The sequence below is a fragment of the Clarias gariepinus genome, chromosome 13, assembly GCF_024256425.1.
Source record: "Clarias gariepinus isolate MV-2021 ecotype Netherlands chromosome 13, CGAR_prim_01v2, whole genome shotgun sequence".
NCBI classification, from domain to species: Eukaryota; Metazoa; Chordata; class Actinopteri; order Siluriformes; family Clariidae; genus Clarias; species Clarias gariepinus.
Genome location: NC_071112.1, coordinates 6,022,156 through 6,040,860, shown reverse-complemented (window position 1 = coordinate 6,040,860; position 18,705 = coordinate 6,022,156). Strand labels below are relative to the sequence as shown.

Genomic DNA, 18,705 nt, shown 5'->3' with positions numbered 1-18,705 from the left:
TTATTGTAATGCCTTACTGTCTGGTTGTTCAACAAGGTGCTTAAACAAGCTTCAATTAGTCCAGAATGCAGCAGCGAGAGTCCTCACTCGAACCAGAAGATATGAGCACATCACCCCTATCTTATCCACATTGCATTGGCTTCCTGTAAAATTTCGCATCGATTTTAAAATACTACTCTTGACGTATAAAGCATTAAATGGTCTCGCGTCGCAGTATCTGAGTGAACTGCTAGTGTCTTACAATCCGCCACGCCTACTTCGATCAAAGGATGCAGGCTGCTTGTCAGTACCGCGTATTATTAAAACTACAGCAGGGGGCAGAGCTTTTTCTTACAAAGCCCCAAAGTTATGGAATAGTCTTCCAGTTAGTGTTCGGGACTCAGACACAGTCTCAGTGTTTAAGTCCAGGCTAAAAACCTATTTATTTAGCCAAGCATTTTTATAAATAGATTTGCCTTAGGTAAAGGAGCAGATCTGGGGGACTCATGGACGTAGAGTATTATGGTGAACTGGTATGTTTGGATGCTGTCTTCCTCACTCTCATTGATCACTCAGGTTTGTTGACGGTGAGGTGATTGGTTGCTTTACATCTCTGGAAGCCCTCATGTCTGTGTTTCCTTCTGGCTCTCCCTTTTTAGTTATGCTGTCATAGTTAGTCCTGCCGGAGTCTCTGATTGCACTCTGCACTAAATATACATTCACCTTTTACATTGTTCGACTGTGACCATACCTAACTGTTATTTCTCCATCTCTTTGGCTCTCTCCTTTTCTGCTCTCTCCTCTCTCTCTCTCTCCCTCTCTCTCTCCTTTTTCCTCTACCTATCTCTCTGTCGAGCTATACATGTCGCTCCTGAGCTGCCAGTGATCCAGACCCCCTCTGCCCGCTGGACCTCTCTAACTCATCCTGGAGTCCTGCTTCTGGTTGGAGATCTCATCACATGGATGTCCCCGTGTGGTCTGCCTGGAATGCGTGTGGTGACGGGTTGGTTCCACTTTTCCATGAAGGTGGTCCTGTCCTCGACTGATGCAGACAGCTGTTCTCTGAGGACCTGTAACTTCAGTCGCTCAATAGTTCAGGACTGGAATTTCTCACAGTCTACCTGAGCCTCCAGGAACAAACTGGACTTTAATCTTACACATCTCCTCTTATACTGAACTTCCAGTCTCGCATATTATTATGCACATCAATCCCTGCTATCTGTTTTCACCCAGATGAGGATGGGTTCCCTGTTGAGTCTGGTTCCTCTCAAGGTTTCTTCCTATTACCATCTCAGGGAGTTTTTCCTTGCCACTGTCGCCGTCGTCCTAGGCTTGCTCATCAGGGACAATCATATAATTTTTATTCATACACATTCACATTTCATACAAACTTAATACTTTTGATTGTGTAAAGCTGCTTTGTGATGATGTAAATCGTTAAAAGCGCTATACAAATAAAATTGAATTGAATTGAATACAAAAGTGTATAATTTTTAATAAAGTTAGCCTAATACAATATTGTTTCCAATGCTGAAGCAAACATGATTTTGTTTTAGTCTATTCTTTGAATACAACGCGACAGCGCGCTCCGAGGTGAAGCGCACCCAGTTACTGTAATCCCCCATCTCACCTTTACAACAGGTGTGAAGTCATCAAACCGGTTTCGCTGCTGGGCGAATTCGCAGAATTGGGGTTTTTAAAACAAATTAACAAGACCGAGCAGACGTCTCTGCCTAAAATGTATTTCGCCAGCAAAACATAGGGGGGAGGGAGTCTCAAGTCCTTGTTAGATGGTCTAAGCCAAGCTTTTGCCTAAACCCTTGAAGTCGGTACTTTCCCTGAAATTAGAGTGTTAGCTCAGGATACATATGAATTTCTAAAAACTGTGCTACATGCAGAGGCGCATGCAGATTCAGCAGGGGAGGATGTAACCCCCTTAAGTTTTGCACTGTGACTTTAACACTAGAACTACCAGAGAGGGGCCATTTGGCCCTATCCCCCTAGCTCTACCAGAGAGGGGCCATTTGGCCCGGTTGTTTTTACCTAATATCCTTAATCACGTGTGAACAGATGCCTTTGTTCTGTAAATGTGGCAATTACTTACAGAGCGACGTACAAGGTGCTATTGACTTTACAATCAGGGATCACAGTCATCTAGGAGCAATATGTAAGGGGCCATACCATGGGTACAATTGGTGTAGAAAAAATTTATTCAAAGATTCCAAGGTTCAAAGCGTTTATTTTCTTAAACAAAAAACATACAACATAAATTCAAATTCAAATTTTATTTGTCACATTCACATACATACATACACGGTATGGCATGAAGTGATATGTATTGCACGACTGCCCAACAAATTGACACAATAAGAAAACACAATAAAATTGAATAAAAAGAAAAGCATAGAAGAGGCATACTGAAGACAAATGGTATGTAAATTCCACTCATTTATCTCCACGTAGCCTTCTCCCAGCATAAAAACTACTACCACTAATAGAAAAATATATATTTACATAAGTGTGCAACATCTGGTGTTTGTGTATGTGTGTGTGTGTGTGTGAGTGACCAGTATTTTAGCAGTTCATTGGTGTGATCTGTTGGCACATATCTGGCACTGCCACTCAGTTTCCTTTTTGCATTTTCCACATGTGTACTTGTAGCAGGCTACACAGCGTAAGCTTGCATTATTTTTCTTGCACTGGAAGGTCACCTGACACTTGGCCCTTTTCCCTGGGTGTGGTGTGGCAGGTTGTTGCCAAAGCAGCTGCTCCTTGTCCACCATCCTTGCTTGCATAAACTGCTTAGCAAGCTCAGTTGCAAGCTGCGCCAGGAAATCCACCCTTCTCTCCTTCACTCCAGTGCATGCCTGATACAGCACATGAGCATTCATTGCTGCCATGTCAATCAAGTTGTAAAACACAGCGACTGGCCATCGCCGTGTTCCTGCCCGTACGGTGTACTGTCGAACCTTCTGGTCCAAAACATGTAGCTGTTAGGTTGACTCCCATTTTTTGATTCGATAATCGAGATTGAGCATGAATTTCGATCGATTTCGAAAGACATTTGCTTAAGTATGTAATATTCTGTAATGGCAGATGGCAGAATCTCTCTCTCGCTCTTACACACACACACACACACACACACACACACAGAATTCATATACTCTTACAGTCCTTTATTAAGAAGAAACTAACCTTGACATTTTTATATATATATATAAACATTTGATTATATTTGTGTTTAAAGAAATTTAAAGGGGAAACACATTTTTGTTTGGTTTTATTTACACAGACACCAGCAGCTGAATTTAATATTTTTTTATTATGTTGAAATTCCTATATCGTTTATTTCTGTAATAATTTACAGTTCACACAGTTTTATATTTATTAATTAATAAATGATTAAATCTGTGAAGTAAAAATTTTATTCAGTCTTACATACAGGAGAGATGATCAGTGGTGCTGAGTTTTTACCTCCTTCATTATTACCAGGACTGAAGTATGGATAGAGTTTCTCAGTGAAAGACTGACCAGTGAAAGAGTAGATATGAGATCTGGACTTCACATCATAAAAGGAGACCAGACCCTCCTCATAATCCACAAACACCCCCACGGTCTCCACCTTCTCTCTCAGTGTAAGGGGAACAGAGAAATCAGCACAAGCCTCATACTGATTCTCATTCTCCAGTACTACAGTCCAGAATCCATCCTGAGGTTGCAGTGTAATCTCTCCATTCCTGTTAATGGACTCTGTGGCGACTCCAAGATCCCAGTCAGTTTTCCCTCTGACCTGCACCTCATAATAAAATCTACCTAAGGAGAAACTCTGCTTTGCCAAAACCATAGCATAATAATTAAACCTCTCTGGTGTATCAGGGAGATCCTGTCGTGTGTCTCCATGTGTCACTTGTTTTCCATCAGCAGACAGGATGAGATTGGGATGAGCTGTATCAGGATCCAGAGTCACATCCACTGAGGGAAACACAGTGTGTGATGTGAGTATAAAGATACAAAACATTAAATAATCACACAGTGAATCATATTCATTAGGATTTTAAAAGGGTTTGTAGAAGATTAAATTAAAACTTGTACATTTTATTGTAGGAGTTTGTATTGATTAAAAATGCTTTCCTCCTAAAAATTTACTTTTTTTAATATAATTGTGTTTGTATAGTTTTTATTTTATAAGTGTGACAGAACAAAAGAGAAAAACATTTAAGATAAAAACCTATTTAATATTTCTATTTAAAAACACAACTTTAATATTAATTGGAGACACTAATTTAAAACCACATATTTTACTTCTTATTTCAAATGCATGACTGTAAAACACTGTTTTGCATATCATTAAAATGACATCCTTTAAAAAGAAAATAACTCAATGACTCATGCAATTAAAAAAAAGAATAAAGTTAACTTCTGTCTAAACATACAGGTTTCCTACATTATTTTATGAGCAAAGATTTTCGTTAAGTAGAAAAGGGTTTAATGGCTTTACCACATGTCAGAAACAAGAAGCCATAGTTAGGAGAATAATGAGAGACACTTTAAGTCTTTATTAGCTAGACAAATAAAATAAGTCTGATGATGCAGTGGTGTAATGCTGATATTTACATTTTTATATGAGAGAAAATCAGTAACCTCACTGTACCTGCATACTGCTGAATTCTCTTCAGTTCTGTGGAAACTAAATACAACAAAAAGATCATTTTCATTAATAGGCAGATTAAAGCTAAAAATAATAATTACCTTCACTATTATATGAATAACTCTCACCTGTTTCCTTTAACTTGTCATTAAGTGTTTTAGTGAGTTTCTCATTGAGAGTCTGCTGAAGCTGAGACAGAGCTGTCCTCACAGTGTCCCCACTCAGGTCAGTGTTAATACTAATCTCAGTCCAGTTCTTGGTGTATGGAAGGCTGCACATGAAGGAGGAAATCTACAGTAGAGCAGGAGAAAGGAGAAATCCCTCAGCATGGTGAGTGTTGTTCTGTGATGTTCTGCCTTGCCAGTGAGCAGATAGAGGAACACTGACCTGTAGGAGGTGGAGATGCTCCTCACTGTGTGAGAGCTGCTCCAGCTCAGTGTCTCTCCTCTTTAGCACAGTGATTTCCTGCTCCAGCTCTTTAATTAGTCCTTCAGCCTGAGTCTCTGCTGCTTTCTGCTTCTCCTCCATCACCTCCAGCAGCTCAGCCTGACTTCTCTCAATAGAGCGAATCAGAGCAGTGAAGACATCAACACTGTCTGCTTTCTCTTTCTCTATGTTTCTCTAAAGGAGGAACACATTTTCACTTGCAGTTTCGACAATGAATAATACATTAACTAGTTTCAACACACCTTGCTGAGCTCTGCTGAGTGTTTGATCTCTTGGATGTTCTTCAGTCGGTCCTGAATCATCTGCTGCACATCTGTCTGTGTTTTCCCAAGCTGAGTCTGAGAGCAGAGCAGAAGACAAAATAATTTATTTGCACTACATTTACATTGTCATGGAATTTAAACTCTCTACTTCTGCAGAAATGTCTGCATTTTCTATAACAATGTCTAAAGCTGATGTTATTCAGTGTTTCTCACCTTCCTCTCTCTGCTCTCCTCCTCTACAGTAACAGTGTTGTGATTCCTGTGGTCTCCTTCAGTGCAGAACTGACACACACATATCTGATCATCTCTACAGAACAGCTCCAGAGCTCTATCATGTTTCTGGCATACGTGGTCCTCCAGGTTCTTCACAGGGTTTATTAGTTTGTGTTTCTTAAGTCTTGGAACATGATTATGAGGTTCAAGATGAGATATGCACAAAGTCAGAACACAATCCAGACAGGATTTCAGGGCCTTCAGCTTCTCTCCAGTGCAGGCATCACAAAGAACATCAGGTTTGTCAGGAACACTTTTCTTCTTGAAGTGATCTGCAACCTCTCTCAGTGTTGTATTAATCTTCAGTTTAGGTCTCTTGGTGAATTTCTCTTTACATAATGGACAGTGAGAGTGTTGACTCTTCTCACAGCACTGTGAAAGGCAGCTCTTGCAGAAGTTGTGTCCACATGGAGTGGTGACTGGATCAGTGAACACATCCAGACAGATTGAACACAGCAGCTGCTCTTCAGACAGGAGATCGCTGGGGTCACAAGAAACTAAGTGTGATAGGTAAAGGTTACACATTGTTTATAAATAGTGTAGAAATACTGCAATTTGTGTCTACTTTGTGTCTATACAGTTCGCTCCTGTAGTGTAGGTGTGAAAGTCATAAACCAGAAATTTTACACATTTCCTTGTACTAATTTTAAAAAAAGGCACTTTTTTGTGGTTATAAAGTGTTTAAATCATTTTTGTAGAGCGCCTTTATTAATTTTGCAGCCCAATGTATTTACAAGTAATCTGTAGCTTTTACATAACAGACAAAACACAGAAATACCTGCAATAAAAATAATAAATGACAGTGATTATAACACAAATTCTAGTGCTGTGTTTTAACAACACATTGTGTTTTAAAATACCATGTTTTTGTAGGTTCTCTCAGATCTTTGGACTTATATTTTCCCTTTATCATAATTTGTCCTGCATTATAGTATACATTTTACCTTACAATCATTTATTCGTCAACAATCATTAATTATATTGTCACTGAATTATTGTACTATATAAATAATAATTAGTTTGATAAATCCTCCATAGTTACATAATCAGTGTCTATGCCTTTGTAAGATGTGTGTACATTACACACACTTAATATAAAAATGTCAACCGGAAACAATGAAACCAATGAAACCATGTATTGAGATCATGTTAATAAGAAAAAATAATTTGGTCAATATTTCTTAATAGTGATAATCTTTCCTAAATAATGTAACAGATGTTACATTATTACAAGCTGTTACGTACATACATGTTACATACAGTACAAGCTGTTGTAAATAAATTGTAACTACAGAAACTTTTAACGCATAAACTATATAACTTACATAAACGTTGTTCTTCCATGCTCCTCCTTTTGCTTTTTGTTGGTGATGAAGATTCAGCCATTTACTTCCTCTTGTGTTTTAACCTTTTCAGGGAAGAATTCACGTCATTGACTTCAGACATGTAACAGTAGGAGGTTTAACTGATTAGACTCTCGTTGTCTACACTGTTGAAATAAAGCAGTGACACTGGAAGTAGTTACACGGATATAAAACACCACACCCACACACACACACACACACACACATTCCTCACTTTTATTAGATTGTAATGAACACAGACTTTTACTGATCATTCTCACAGTTTTCACAGTCTCTCTCTCTCTCTCTCTCTCTCTCTCTCACACACACACACACACACAAACCTGTATTTTTGTTAATTCATCTTAGCTTCTTTCAGCTTAGATTAGCTCACATATTTGGGCAAATGTAATCATTAGATATAAAGTATAATAATTGCACTGTATGCTGGAATTAGTTCAACACTCCACTTTTTAGAAGTTAGTAAACACAGTAAACCTTTGACCTTATTCATCACTTTTTCAGTCTTAATTAACCACTGATCATTAAGGACACGTGTTTAACAATTATTATAATCAGCTTGTATTTCAGTGTCAGTATTACAGCAGTGTTTAAGAGACTCTGTCTCCATCTGACATTGATAATGTTGTTGGCAGTTTATCCTGATACATCACACAATAACAAAACCTCCAAACTATAAAGTACTATATAAACCTTGACAGATGTACATACCTTTACTTTTACTTTTACTTCTTTTCAGGGAGAGAGAATTTAAATTAACAAGCGAATATCCTGCAGTTAATTTTGAAAATTAATGTGAAAACACAGGTGTCTCCTCGATAAGCTAACACCTTTCACTTTCACTTCAGTCACTTCCTTCTTTGGTTGAAAAAGGGGCATTTTTACATATGATCACAGTGCAGTGTGTCTCCAACCTCTCCAGCTTCACCTTTGCTCATGTTATATTTATACTTGGCAAAAGAAGAAGGGGACGACAGAGAATGAGGTGGCTGGATGGAGTCACTAAAGCAGTCGGTGAGAGTTTAAATGGACTTTGGGGGATGGTAGAGGACAGGAAGGCCTGGAGGAACATGGTCCATGGGGTCACGATGGGTCGAACACGACTTCGCAACTAACAACAACAACAATTTATATACTCATTTAAACTGAACTGATAAAAAAGGCACATGATGGGAACCTGTTCAATTGGGTTAAGGACTTTTTGGACAGAAGACCTGTTCAGGTGAAAATAGGCTCAGAAGTATCAAGCCAGTGTAACATAGAAAATGGGATTCCCCAGGAAAGCGTGTTAAGTCTAACCTTGTTCTCTATTATGATTTACTGATATCTTTTAAAATCTTTGAGCAGATATTAGGAAATCACTTTTTTAAAGGCTTGCAGGGAATGAGTTGGTGGACAGTATTGAGTCTCTGAAGCATATATATATATATATATATATATAGCCCTTAAAAGAAGAAAGATGGTTTACGCCAGTACAGTTAATGGAACAGCAGCTAAATCTGTGTTGTCAGGCCTGGATATAGGGCAACTCAGGTGTGTATTTAGGAGCTGTTAGGACCACCCAAAAGTATTCTTTAGGTTAAAGTGGGTGAAATGCCATTAAGGCTATGTAAAAAACAGCTAGTGATTAATTACTGCCTCAATCTACAGTAAAAGGGCAAGGAGAAATCCACCCGCCGAAGAGAGTGCTGGAGGAGTGTTCGGGGAAGTAGATGTCTCAAAAGAAAAGTTTTGGTTGGAAAGGAGTTTAGCTGGCAATAGAGATCAGTGTATATGGTGAAGATTTGGATGCAACTGTGGTTTGGCCTTTTAGTCCCCTCTGTGTATTAGAAATGCCAAATGTTGATTGGAAAATTTTAACAATCAGGCATGTTAATATCAATATAGGATACAAGTCTTCACTGATGGGTCTAAGGACCAGGATTCAGGGAAAAATCCACATGCAGTTACTAAAACTATTACAAATGGGAGAGTAGCAAGAGATCTTTTGATTTTCTGAGTGTATGTACTTTGGAGCTGTAGGCATTACTGATGGCATTAGAATGGCCTGAACAGGTCAATGTCGTGATTTGTAGTGACTCTATTCTGCAAAGTGAGCTTTAAATAACAGGAAAACTGAGGAGAATGAAGTCTATAGATGGCAGTGATGTAACTCACAGCATGGAAAAAAGTTTTGAGAATGGCATAAATATTAATGCAACTTCTCACAACCATCCTAAACACTTTGGTGACAAATAATGCCTTTTTCAGCATGATGGAGCACCTTGCTATATAATCAAGTCGCTCAGGGAACAAAACGTTGAAATTTTGATTCCATGGCAAGAAAAATAATCAGACCTTAATCCCATTGATTAACTTCAAGCATTGACTTTGCAAGAATGGACTGCGATCAGTCAAGATTGATTAAGTTAATTAACAGCATACCAGGGCAAATTGCAAATACTGACTCTTTCCATAAACTTAATATAATGGTCATTAAAAGCCTTTGTACGGAGCCCCTCTGGTGACATTCAGGAAAAGAATACATATTCTGTGGCCACGACTTATTAAAGGTGTGGAAACGGGATACTGTGTTGCAGCCATGACTTAATAAACTGTAAGAACGAAATAGTATCTCATGGCTACATGTGTTGCGGCCACAACTTAATAAGGCATGGGAACAACATACAGTGACGCACTGCCACAAAATACTATTTTGTGGCCACACCTGAATAATAATTATTATACACCTTAATTATACAAAATAGCATATATGTGGTTTGTCAACTGGATACTGTTGTGGCTGCAACTGACCTGCATAGCGATTAGCCTCTTGCAAATTAACTTTCATTTTAATTTTAATCTTGGAATAAATTGCAATGACATACCCAAGTCGTTAGTGAATAGGTATGGATTTATTCTCAGCAAGAAACACTTAATTTGGTTGTTTAAATCACATGGGCTATATGCTGACCTCTGGCAAAGTGACAGATTTCATTGTGCACAAGCTTGAAAAATCTGGCAGATTAAATGGCTACAGAAGGATGTACAACAAATGCTTGAAAAATAGTTTTTCTGCAAAACGGAAGATGTTAACCCACTAGACGTTCAAGGCGACTAAACTGTAGGCATGGTTTGCTCCAGGGCCTAAGTACATTCGGAATGTAGATCCTTATGATAAGTTGAAACCAAATGAAATATGCATCAATAGTTGTACAGTTGTGGGCAATAAGAATGCATGTGTTTTCCCGCGTGATGCCGCAATTTGGCGCGTGGCATGCCATGACTTGCCGCAAGCAACATTCAGGAATTTAAATAAATGTTTTGTGCTTCACTGAATATCCACCAGATGGCGCATGGAAGGACTCTATCTAAAAGCCGGACCAAGTACAACGGAGAATTATGTATAATTAGTTTGCCTAAAACAATATTGTTTCCAATGCTGAAGCAAACATGAATTTTATTTTGTTTTACAACAGATATTTCATAATGAACGTGTGTGCTGTATATGTGCTTCATATTATTTTTATAAAGATAAAATATGATGCCCAAATTCATGCTTTAAAAGTTTCGTATACAGTGGAACCTTGGATTAGGAGCATAATTCGTTCCGGAAGTGGGCTCGTATTCCAGAACACTCGTAAACCAAATTTAATTTTACCATAAGACATAATGGGAACTTAAATTATTCGTTCTACAGCCCAAAAAAGTAAATACAAAATATTATGTAAAAATAAAACAAATTAATCTGCACTTTACGTTTCAAAAAAGTAAAAAATAAATCCCGGCAGATAAGTGTTTTCCTTTGTGAACGCAGGCGCTGTGTATGTGTGTGGATGTGTATATTTGTGTGTGAGGCTAGAGTAAGTGGAGACTCTTGCTTTTAGCCCCTCCTGTCTCCCCCTCCTCATCTTACACATTAAAACTTTCTCCTCTCGTTTAAACATACACACACACATTAATGGAAAGACTGTTGTTCTCTTCTAAATTATTAAAGCTTCTCCGCTTTTTAAAATGTTGCTCGCCACAGCTTAACAGCTGGTTAATTCATGCTCGTGTAATGAGGAGATGGACAAACTGGTCAAATTCAAATTTTATTTGTCACATACACAGTCATACACAGTACGATATGCAGTGAAATGCTTATACGACCGCCGGTGACCTTAAAAAGAAAAAAAAAAAACCTATATATAACTATAAAAGAACGGTCAAAACCCGTTCTTTTATTTTCTGCATTGTCGGGCTATAGTACAAACTTTCGGGTGGATCCTGCACTTAAATCCAACAAAAAAAACTACTGAAGAACAAAACTCAGGCTCTATATCCTAGCTTACATCTCACATTCGCGTTCATACACACCGGACTGCATTACCCACAATGCATCTCCCGCACTGGGCTACACTTCCGTAAACAGCGGTCATGAATCAATGTCTCTCTCCTGCTAGACTGTTTTATCTGAAAATTAGCAATAAACATCGTTAATGACACTCGTGTGAGCGCAAACTAACAGAATCACTGCTGTAAAGTAAAACAGACAAACAAATGACCCAGCACCTCACCTCTGAAAAGGTTTGCGACAGAGCAGTATTTCTTCAAAGAGCAGAGTGTGTGTCTCTAGCCTTAATTTCTGTGCGCGTGTGTGTTTGTGAATGGGGGTTTCTCACACACACACACACACACACACAGCCGGCACAGTGTCAAATTATGCACGCACACGCACACACCACGATGAAGAAAAAATAGATGTTTAACCTTTGTATTGAGAATTTCTTTTGGTTTACTCGTGCGCACACACATGTGTTATAAGTGACAGGGGTAGCTCAGTGGTTAAGGCATTGGACTACGGTTCGGAAGATCCCAGGTTCAAACCCCACAACCACCAAGTTGCCACTGGTAGGCCCTTGAGCAAGGCCCTTAACCCTCATCTGCTCGGATGTGTAATGAGATAAAATGTAAGTCGCTCTGGATAAGAGCGTCTGCTAAATGCCTAAATGTAAATGTAAAAATAAGAAATAGTACACGCTCTGTACCCACGCGCTTCCAAACACAAAATAAAATATGTTTTACACACACGGGGTCACAGTGTTATAATAAAATAATAACAGCTGATAAACGCGTGCGCATATATGAGCGGATTTATCGATAAAACAACAGACATGAAATAAAAAAAATAACCACAAAAATATGTACTACTCTCTGAATACAACGCGATAGTACGCAAAATCCCGGGGCTTCGACTGCACTTCATTCGTTAGTACTGTAGTAGTACACTAAAAAAAAATGCTGGGTTTCTGTAAACACATCATTGGGTTGTTCAAAATTCTATATTATTTGCTATGAATACTAAAAGTGCTGCATGATTGAACTCAATGCAAAAAAAAAGAAAAGAAAAAAGAAACTTCTCCGTTCTGTCCCTAGACCTTTTGTTCTGCTGTTTATGCAGTAAACCCATGGGTAAACACAATGATTTAAGAATTTAATTAAACACGTATATAAAAGTGGCATTTTACTACGTAGTAAATCAGCGCTCAGCCGCACGCAAAAAGTTTTCCAGAGCGCACCGGCAGAAGTTGACTAATGATTGTGAATGCGTCAGGAAAACAGCAAGCAGACTGACTCTGACCATTTAAAAAAGCTTTGCGTTAATTTTCTGACGCGCTCAAGTTCACCAAAAACAATACAGACCAGCGCAGCTTATTTGCTTATTTTAGAAAGCTTATTTGCTTTCAGACATTTACAAAATCATAAAGATTTTCGTTATTGTGAGTGCGCTTAAATAAAAGTCTTATAAAGGCTATGTAGTCTTGTATAGTTTTATTATAATTTTTGCACATTAATCAGTCCTTATCTGTTACTTTTTTGAAGACAATAGGATTTTCAGCCTGTCACGGCGTGCCCCCAAATCAATATCACTCCTCGCTCACTAGTTACGCGAAATTAGGCACTGCTGGTGAGCTATCCTTGCTAATGATCCCGGGCTTGCATCCTGCGCTATAAAAAACTCGGGGTTTGTTGGGTTACAGTGGATTTTACTACACGGTGCAAGTGCAACGCGCAACAGCGCGAAAATGCGGCATGCAAGCGGGGCAAATGGAACGCATCCCAGGGACTTTAAGAAGCGAGATATGGGAGGGGCCAGTCCGGCCATCCGCGGAGAGCAGAGTCAGCGCAAGCGGACGGAGACAGGAGCTGCTGTAGCTGCTGTCCTATGGGCCCATGCTGTTTGTTGTTCCTTTAGTGTTACTGTGTGTGCTTTACAATGCCAGACAACATTTAAATACAAATTATTCACCCTCCTCAGGTGTGAAACAGATGTTCTCACCTATACATTCCGGGAAACTGAAATGCACTTCTCCCCACTTTAAAAACCTCTTGAATCTGAGGCTCTTCTGGAGACTTTCAGTGATTTAAATTTGTGTAATTTTAATCTTCTGGATTCTAGATTCTAGAGTTGACATTGATACAGTTTTTAATCCTTGGAATGGAAGAAATTGAGATTTTCTGTATGATAGCATAAATTGCATTGTTTTTAATCACTCTATACACAATAATATTCTTTGGTATTTTTATTTAAAAAATAAAAACAGGTATGGGGCTATTTTGGTTTATTAATCCTCGTGCCTGGCTTAGGTTTAGTATTCAATGCACACCGTTTGTACAACTGTTATTTGAACTATATCATAACACTCAGAAAGACCTTTTATTTGGGTGACATCAAGTGACTGATGTGCCTAACATTTTTCAGCAGATCCTCTGTTTCACTAAATAATCCTTGACTTTTCATGAGTATGTAAGACCTCTTAAAAGCGCAGCCATTTACTTTCTTTCCATTTACTTATCTGAACTGAGTCGTTTACATAAGTCACTGATCAATAGCTCATCATACCAATTTATTCATACAGATGTTTCTGTTTTACATGGAAATTTACAGGTTTGTTACAGAGTGATTTACTCTGACAGAGCCACCAGAACAGTGGCAGCTGGAACACCTAAAACACATGCAGGATTATTTTTTTATAATCTAAATAAAAATGCTTTTCTAAATGTGGGCTATTGTTATTTACTTACAATATTTGTTCATTTAATTTAAATGGGGTTTGGGCTCCGGGATGTTAAGCATCGTGATCCTCAACTTTACTTTCTGTGATGGCGTGCGCCTGTAATGGGTGTGCGCCCAAATCTACTATCGCTACTCGCTCACTCCGTAGGCTCCCTGAATAGGTGGCAAAGGGACGGAGCCGCCTATTCGTGCCAGCTGGCGATAATTAACGTTAATAAGATTGCGGGCTTATAGAGTTACTGCATTATGTTTCAAGACATTCTTAATTGAGATTTTTCTCCTAATTACCTTGTCCACAAACAATTTGACATACACTTATCAACAGAAACTCTCCGTGTTATCATGAATTGCATTTTATATGAATGTCACATATGAGACGCACGCACAAACACATACTTATATAATATATTCACATACAAACACATGCTGTATACACATAAAAACATAATATATTCAGTAAATCTGTGAATTACACTCAAAGTAATTATGAAGTCTGATTTGATTAGGACCATTAAACATTTTATTTCTATTTTATCTATGTTTTGCTGGCGAAATACATTTTAGGCAGAGACGTCTGCTGGGTCTTGTTAAATAGTTTTAAACACCTTAATTCTGCCAATTCCCCCATCCGCGAAACTGGTTTGATAACCTACATCAAAGGTGAGAAGAGGAATGATAACTGAGCGCGCTGTCACGTTGTATATACTGTATACACACACACACATCTATATATATACACTCAACAAAAATATAAACGCAACACCTTTGTTTCTGCTCCGATTTTTCATGAGATGGACTTAAAGATCTAAAATTCATTCCAGATACACAATATTACCATTTCTCTCAAACATTGTTCACAAATCAGTCTAAATGTGTGATAGTGAGCACTTTTGCTTTGCTGAGATAATCCATCCCACCTCACTGGTGTGCCACATCAAGATGCTGATCTGACATCATGAGTAGTGCACAGGTGTACCTTATACTGCCCACAATAAAAGGCCACCCTGGAATGTGCAGTTTTTTGCTTTATTGGGGGTCTGGGGACTCAGAACCGGTCAGTATCTGGTGTGACCACCATTTGCCTCATGCAGTGCAACACATCTTCTTCGCATAGAGTTTATCAGATTGTCAATTGTGGCCTGTGGAATGTTAGTCCACTTCTCTTTAATAGCTGTGCGAAGTTGTTGGATATTAGTGGGAACTGGTACACGCTGTCGTATACACCGGTCAAGCACATCCCAAACATGCTCAACGGGTGACATGTCCGGTGAGTATGCTGGCCATGCAAGAACTGGGACATTTTCAGCTTCCAAGAACTGTATACAGATCCTTGCAACATGGGGCCGTGCATTATCTTGCTGAAACATGAGGTGATGTTCATGGATGTATGGCACAACAATGGGCCTCAGAATCTCATCACGGTATCTCTGTACATTTAAAATGCCATCAATAAAATGTACCTGTGTTCTTCGTCCATAACAGATGCCTGCCCATACCATAACCCCACCACCACCATGGGCCACTCGATCCACAACATTGACATCAGCAAAGCGCTCACCCACACGACGCCACACACGCTGTCTACCATCTGCCCTGAACAATGTAAACCGAGATTTATCCGTGAAGAGAACATCTCTCCAACGTACCAGATGCCATTGAATGTGAGCATTTGCCCACTCAAGTCTGTTACGGCGACGAGCTGGAGTCAGGTCAAGACCCCGATGAGGACGACGAGCATGCAGTTAAGCTTTCCTGAGACGGTTTCTGATAGTTTGTGCATAAATTGTTTGGTTATGCAAACCAATTGTTTCAGCAGCTGTCTGAGTGGCTGGTCTCAGACGATCTTGGAGGTGAACCTGCTGGATGTGGAGGTCCTGGGCTGGTGTGGTTACACGTGGTCTGCGGTTGTGAGGCCGGTTGGATGTACTGCCATATTCTCTGAAACGCCTTTGGAGATGGCTTATGGTGGAGAAATGAACATTTAATGCACGAGCAACAGATCTGGTTGACATTCCTGCTGTCAGCATGCCAATTGCACGCTCCCTCAATGCTTGTGGCATCTGTGGCAGTTTGCTGTGAGACAAAACTGCACATTCCAGGGTGGCCTTTTTATTGTGGGCAGTATAAGGTACACCTGTGCACTACTCATGATGTCAGATCAGCATCTTGATGTGGCACACCTGTGAGGTGGGATGGATTATCTCAGCAAAGCAGAAGTGCTCACTATCACACATTTAGACTGATTTGTGAACAATGTTTGAGAGAAATGATAATATTGTGTATCTGGAATGAATTTTAGATCTTTAAGTCCATTTCATGAAAAATCGGAGCAGAAACAAAGGTGTTGCGTTTATATTTTTGATGAGTGTAGTTGCAAGCAGCGATGAGTGGGCCCAAGCACCCTGCGCCATCACTACTCAAATGCACCAGACAGACAGTGGGCACATGCATTTAAGGGCACATATCAATACCATCATGAGATCAGTTTGGAAAAAAGGAATTTTTATGTCAAGACCTCCAATAAGCCAAAGATGCTGAAAAAAAAAAGCATCACTCTATGTTGTCAATTAATATCAATTAATATGATATTACTCAATGTAATGTCACTCAATATGATGTCACACAGAAAGTTATTAACCACTTTTCAGCATAAGTTTAAAGCATCATCACGGCTGACCCGTTTGAGAAATCTAAAAATCCGTTTACAATTTTGCATCCTTAATATATTTAGATCACATTGTCCTGGTTTGGTGGTTAAAGATAAATCCCCTAGGAGGAGTACTGTACATCAAAATCCATTGGGTGTGTTTTGCAAACGACCCAAAATAACTGGCTTCCTGTTGAGTTGAGCCAATGACATGCAATGCAAAAGTTGTTCAGCTCAATGAACTCTAAATGTGTACCGGGTTTCTTGTACATACATGCAAGTGTGTATGGGCTATGCAGCAAAATCTTGTGTGAGGCCCCCGGGCTAGCACTTTCAGGGATCCTAATGGCAGCAAATTCCAAACTGTCTGCTGATTTTCATGACTTTTTGAACATGTTAGACCCTTTAAAGCCCCAAATGGTGCAAAAAAATTCTTAGAAGAACAAGAGGGCTCTTACACACTTTAATGACAAAGGGTTGATGTCATAGTGCTTGGGCCCTAATAAATTAATATGTTGATAATGAGGATAATAATGATGGCGATGTGTGATTCCCTTTTTCCATTGAGAGCCAATTTGTGATGAGGCCATGGAGACAGATCAGGTTACAGAGCTTGTTCAGCTCCAACCCACAAAGGTTTCTCAGGACACGGAGACAGAAGTTATTTTGTCCTGCTCTGACTTTTACCCCGTAGAGTACATTTATAGTCTCTTACTACCAAAGTAGGTTTATATTTACAACTTTTAGACTCTAATGTTTCTTTACACCGGGGATAATGGCAAACATTTTCATGGGCTGGTGCTCTTACCTAAAAAAAGAGGCAAATCCCTCCTCATCACAGACCTTACTTTTGAGTGTCACATTATCATGTAAAATATGGTCTTGTAACTACTCTAAATCAATTTTAAATCAGTAAATTGTTTTGAATTTGAAAGATTCATAAAATGAACATGAACATAACACTGTTGGCTTAACGGGGACCTATTACGATAAGTCTTGGGTAGTAGTTTTGAATGTCAGAATGTACCAGGAAACTGGTGTGAATGTTTTAAGCAAACTTTTAAAAATTTATTATATCTTAATATGTATTATATGATATCTATTTTTTGATAGGGAACAGCTAGTTTTGTTCATTTATGTTAAATGTAGCACCTTGGTCCTGGAGGAACATTATTTCGTTATACCTCGTGCTGAACTGTATATGTCTGAAATCACGATAAATGCCTACTTAACCCGACTAGACTTGATTTGTTTGTTTGTTTGTTTGGGCAGGCAAGCAGTGGGCAGTTTTTGAGATTATCATCTTTTATGTCATACTGTGGGCATGTTACCATGCACTGCACCACGTTACCTCCAATCCTCCAGCACTGCTCGCCTCATCCCACCATCTCTCAGGGATCGAGGGCGGCATTCATCCAGGCTCTTTTCTGTTCTGGCACCTAGGTGGTGGAATGAACTTCCTCTAGATGTCCGTACATCAGAGACTTTGACTATCTTTAACTGACGACTCAAGCCGCACCTGTTTCTCCAGTACTTCAACTTACCTCCCCAAAAATAAATAAATAAATAAATAAAATAAAAAAAAAACCTCTTCTTAGTTGTGTTGGACTAATGGCACTTAGTTATTAACCTAGTTAACCCAGTGTAAGTATGTATCCAATTATGTAAACATTAAAGCACTTTTTGTAAGTCGCTCTGGATAAGAGCGTCTGCCAAATGCCTAAATGTAAATGTAAATGTTGAAGAACAAGAACAAGATAAGTGAGAATAAAGGTTGTTGTTTTTGTTAGTCTTTCGGCTCCTCCCGAAAGACTAACAAAAAGGCTATGTGTTATATGTTTAATAAAAATAACCTGCGCGATATAGACAGCATGAACATGACGTATTTATTAATAACCTCCAGCAGCCAACATGACCAACAACTCGAGCACAAGCGAGGGCCACCAGGGAGAGGCGGGCCCCTTTCTTAAAGAGCACAACACATCTAAAGTGCAACACATCAGGATCTATTAATTATAATAAGCTAAGAGAGATTATTCGCTGTA

The 18,705-nt window shown here is 39.0% G+C and overlaps 1 protein-coding gene across 1 annotated transcript; it reads right to left on the bottom strand.

The window, feature by feature from the left end:
* Nucleotides 1-3,386: 3,386 nt before the first annotated feature.
* LOC128535825 (E3 ubiquitin-protein ligase TRIM39-like) lies at nucleotides 3,387-7,022 on the bottom strand. Its single transcript, XM_053509889.1, has 7 exons — nucleotides 6,936-7,022; nucleotides 5,551-6,107; nucleotides 5,317-5,412; nucleotides 5,015-5,248; nucleotides 4,756-4,918; nucleotides 4,631-4,666; nucleotides 3,387-3,951 (listed from the first exon to the last, which is right to left on the bottom strand). Exons 1-7 carry the CDS (start codon nucleotides 6,994-6,996, stop codon nucleotides 3,404-3,406), a joined length of 1,695 nt encoding a protein of 564 aa, XP_053365864.1. The 5' UTR covers nucleotides 6,997-7,022; the 3' UTR covers nucleotides 3,387-3,403.
* Nucleotides 7,023-18,705: the final 11,683 nt, after the last annotated feature.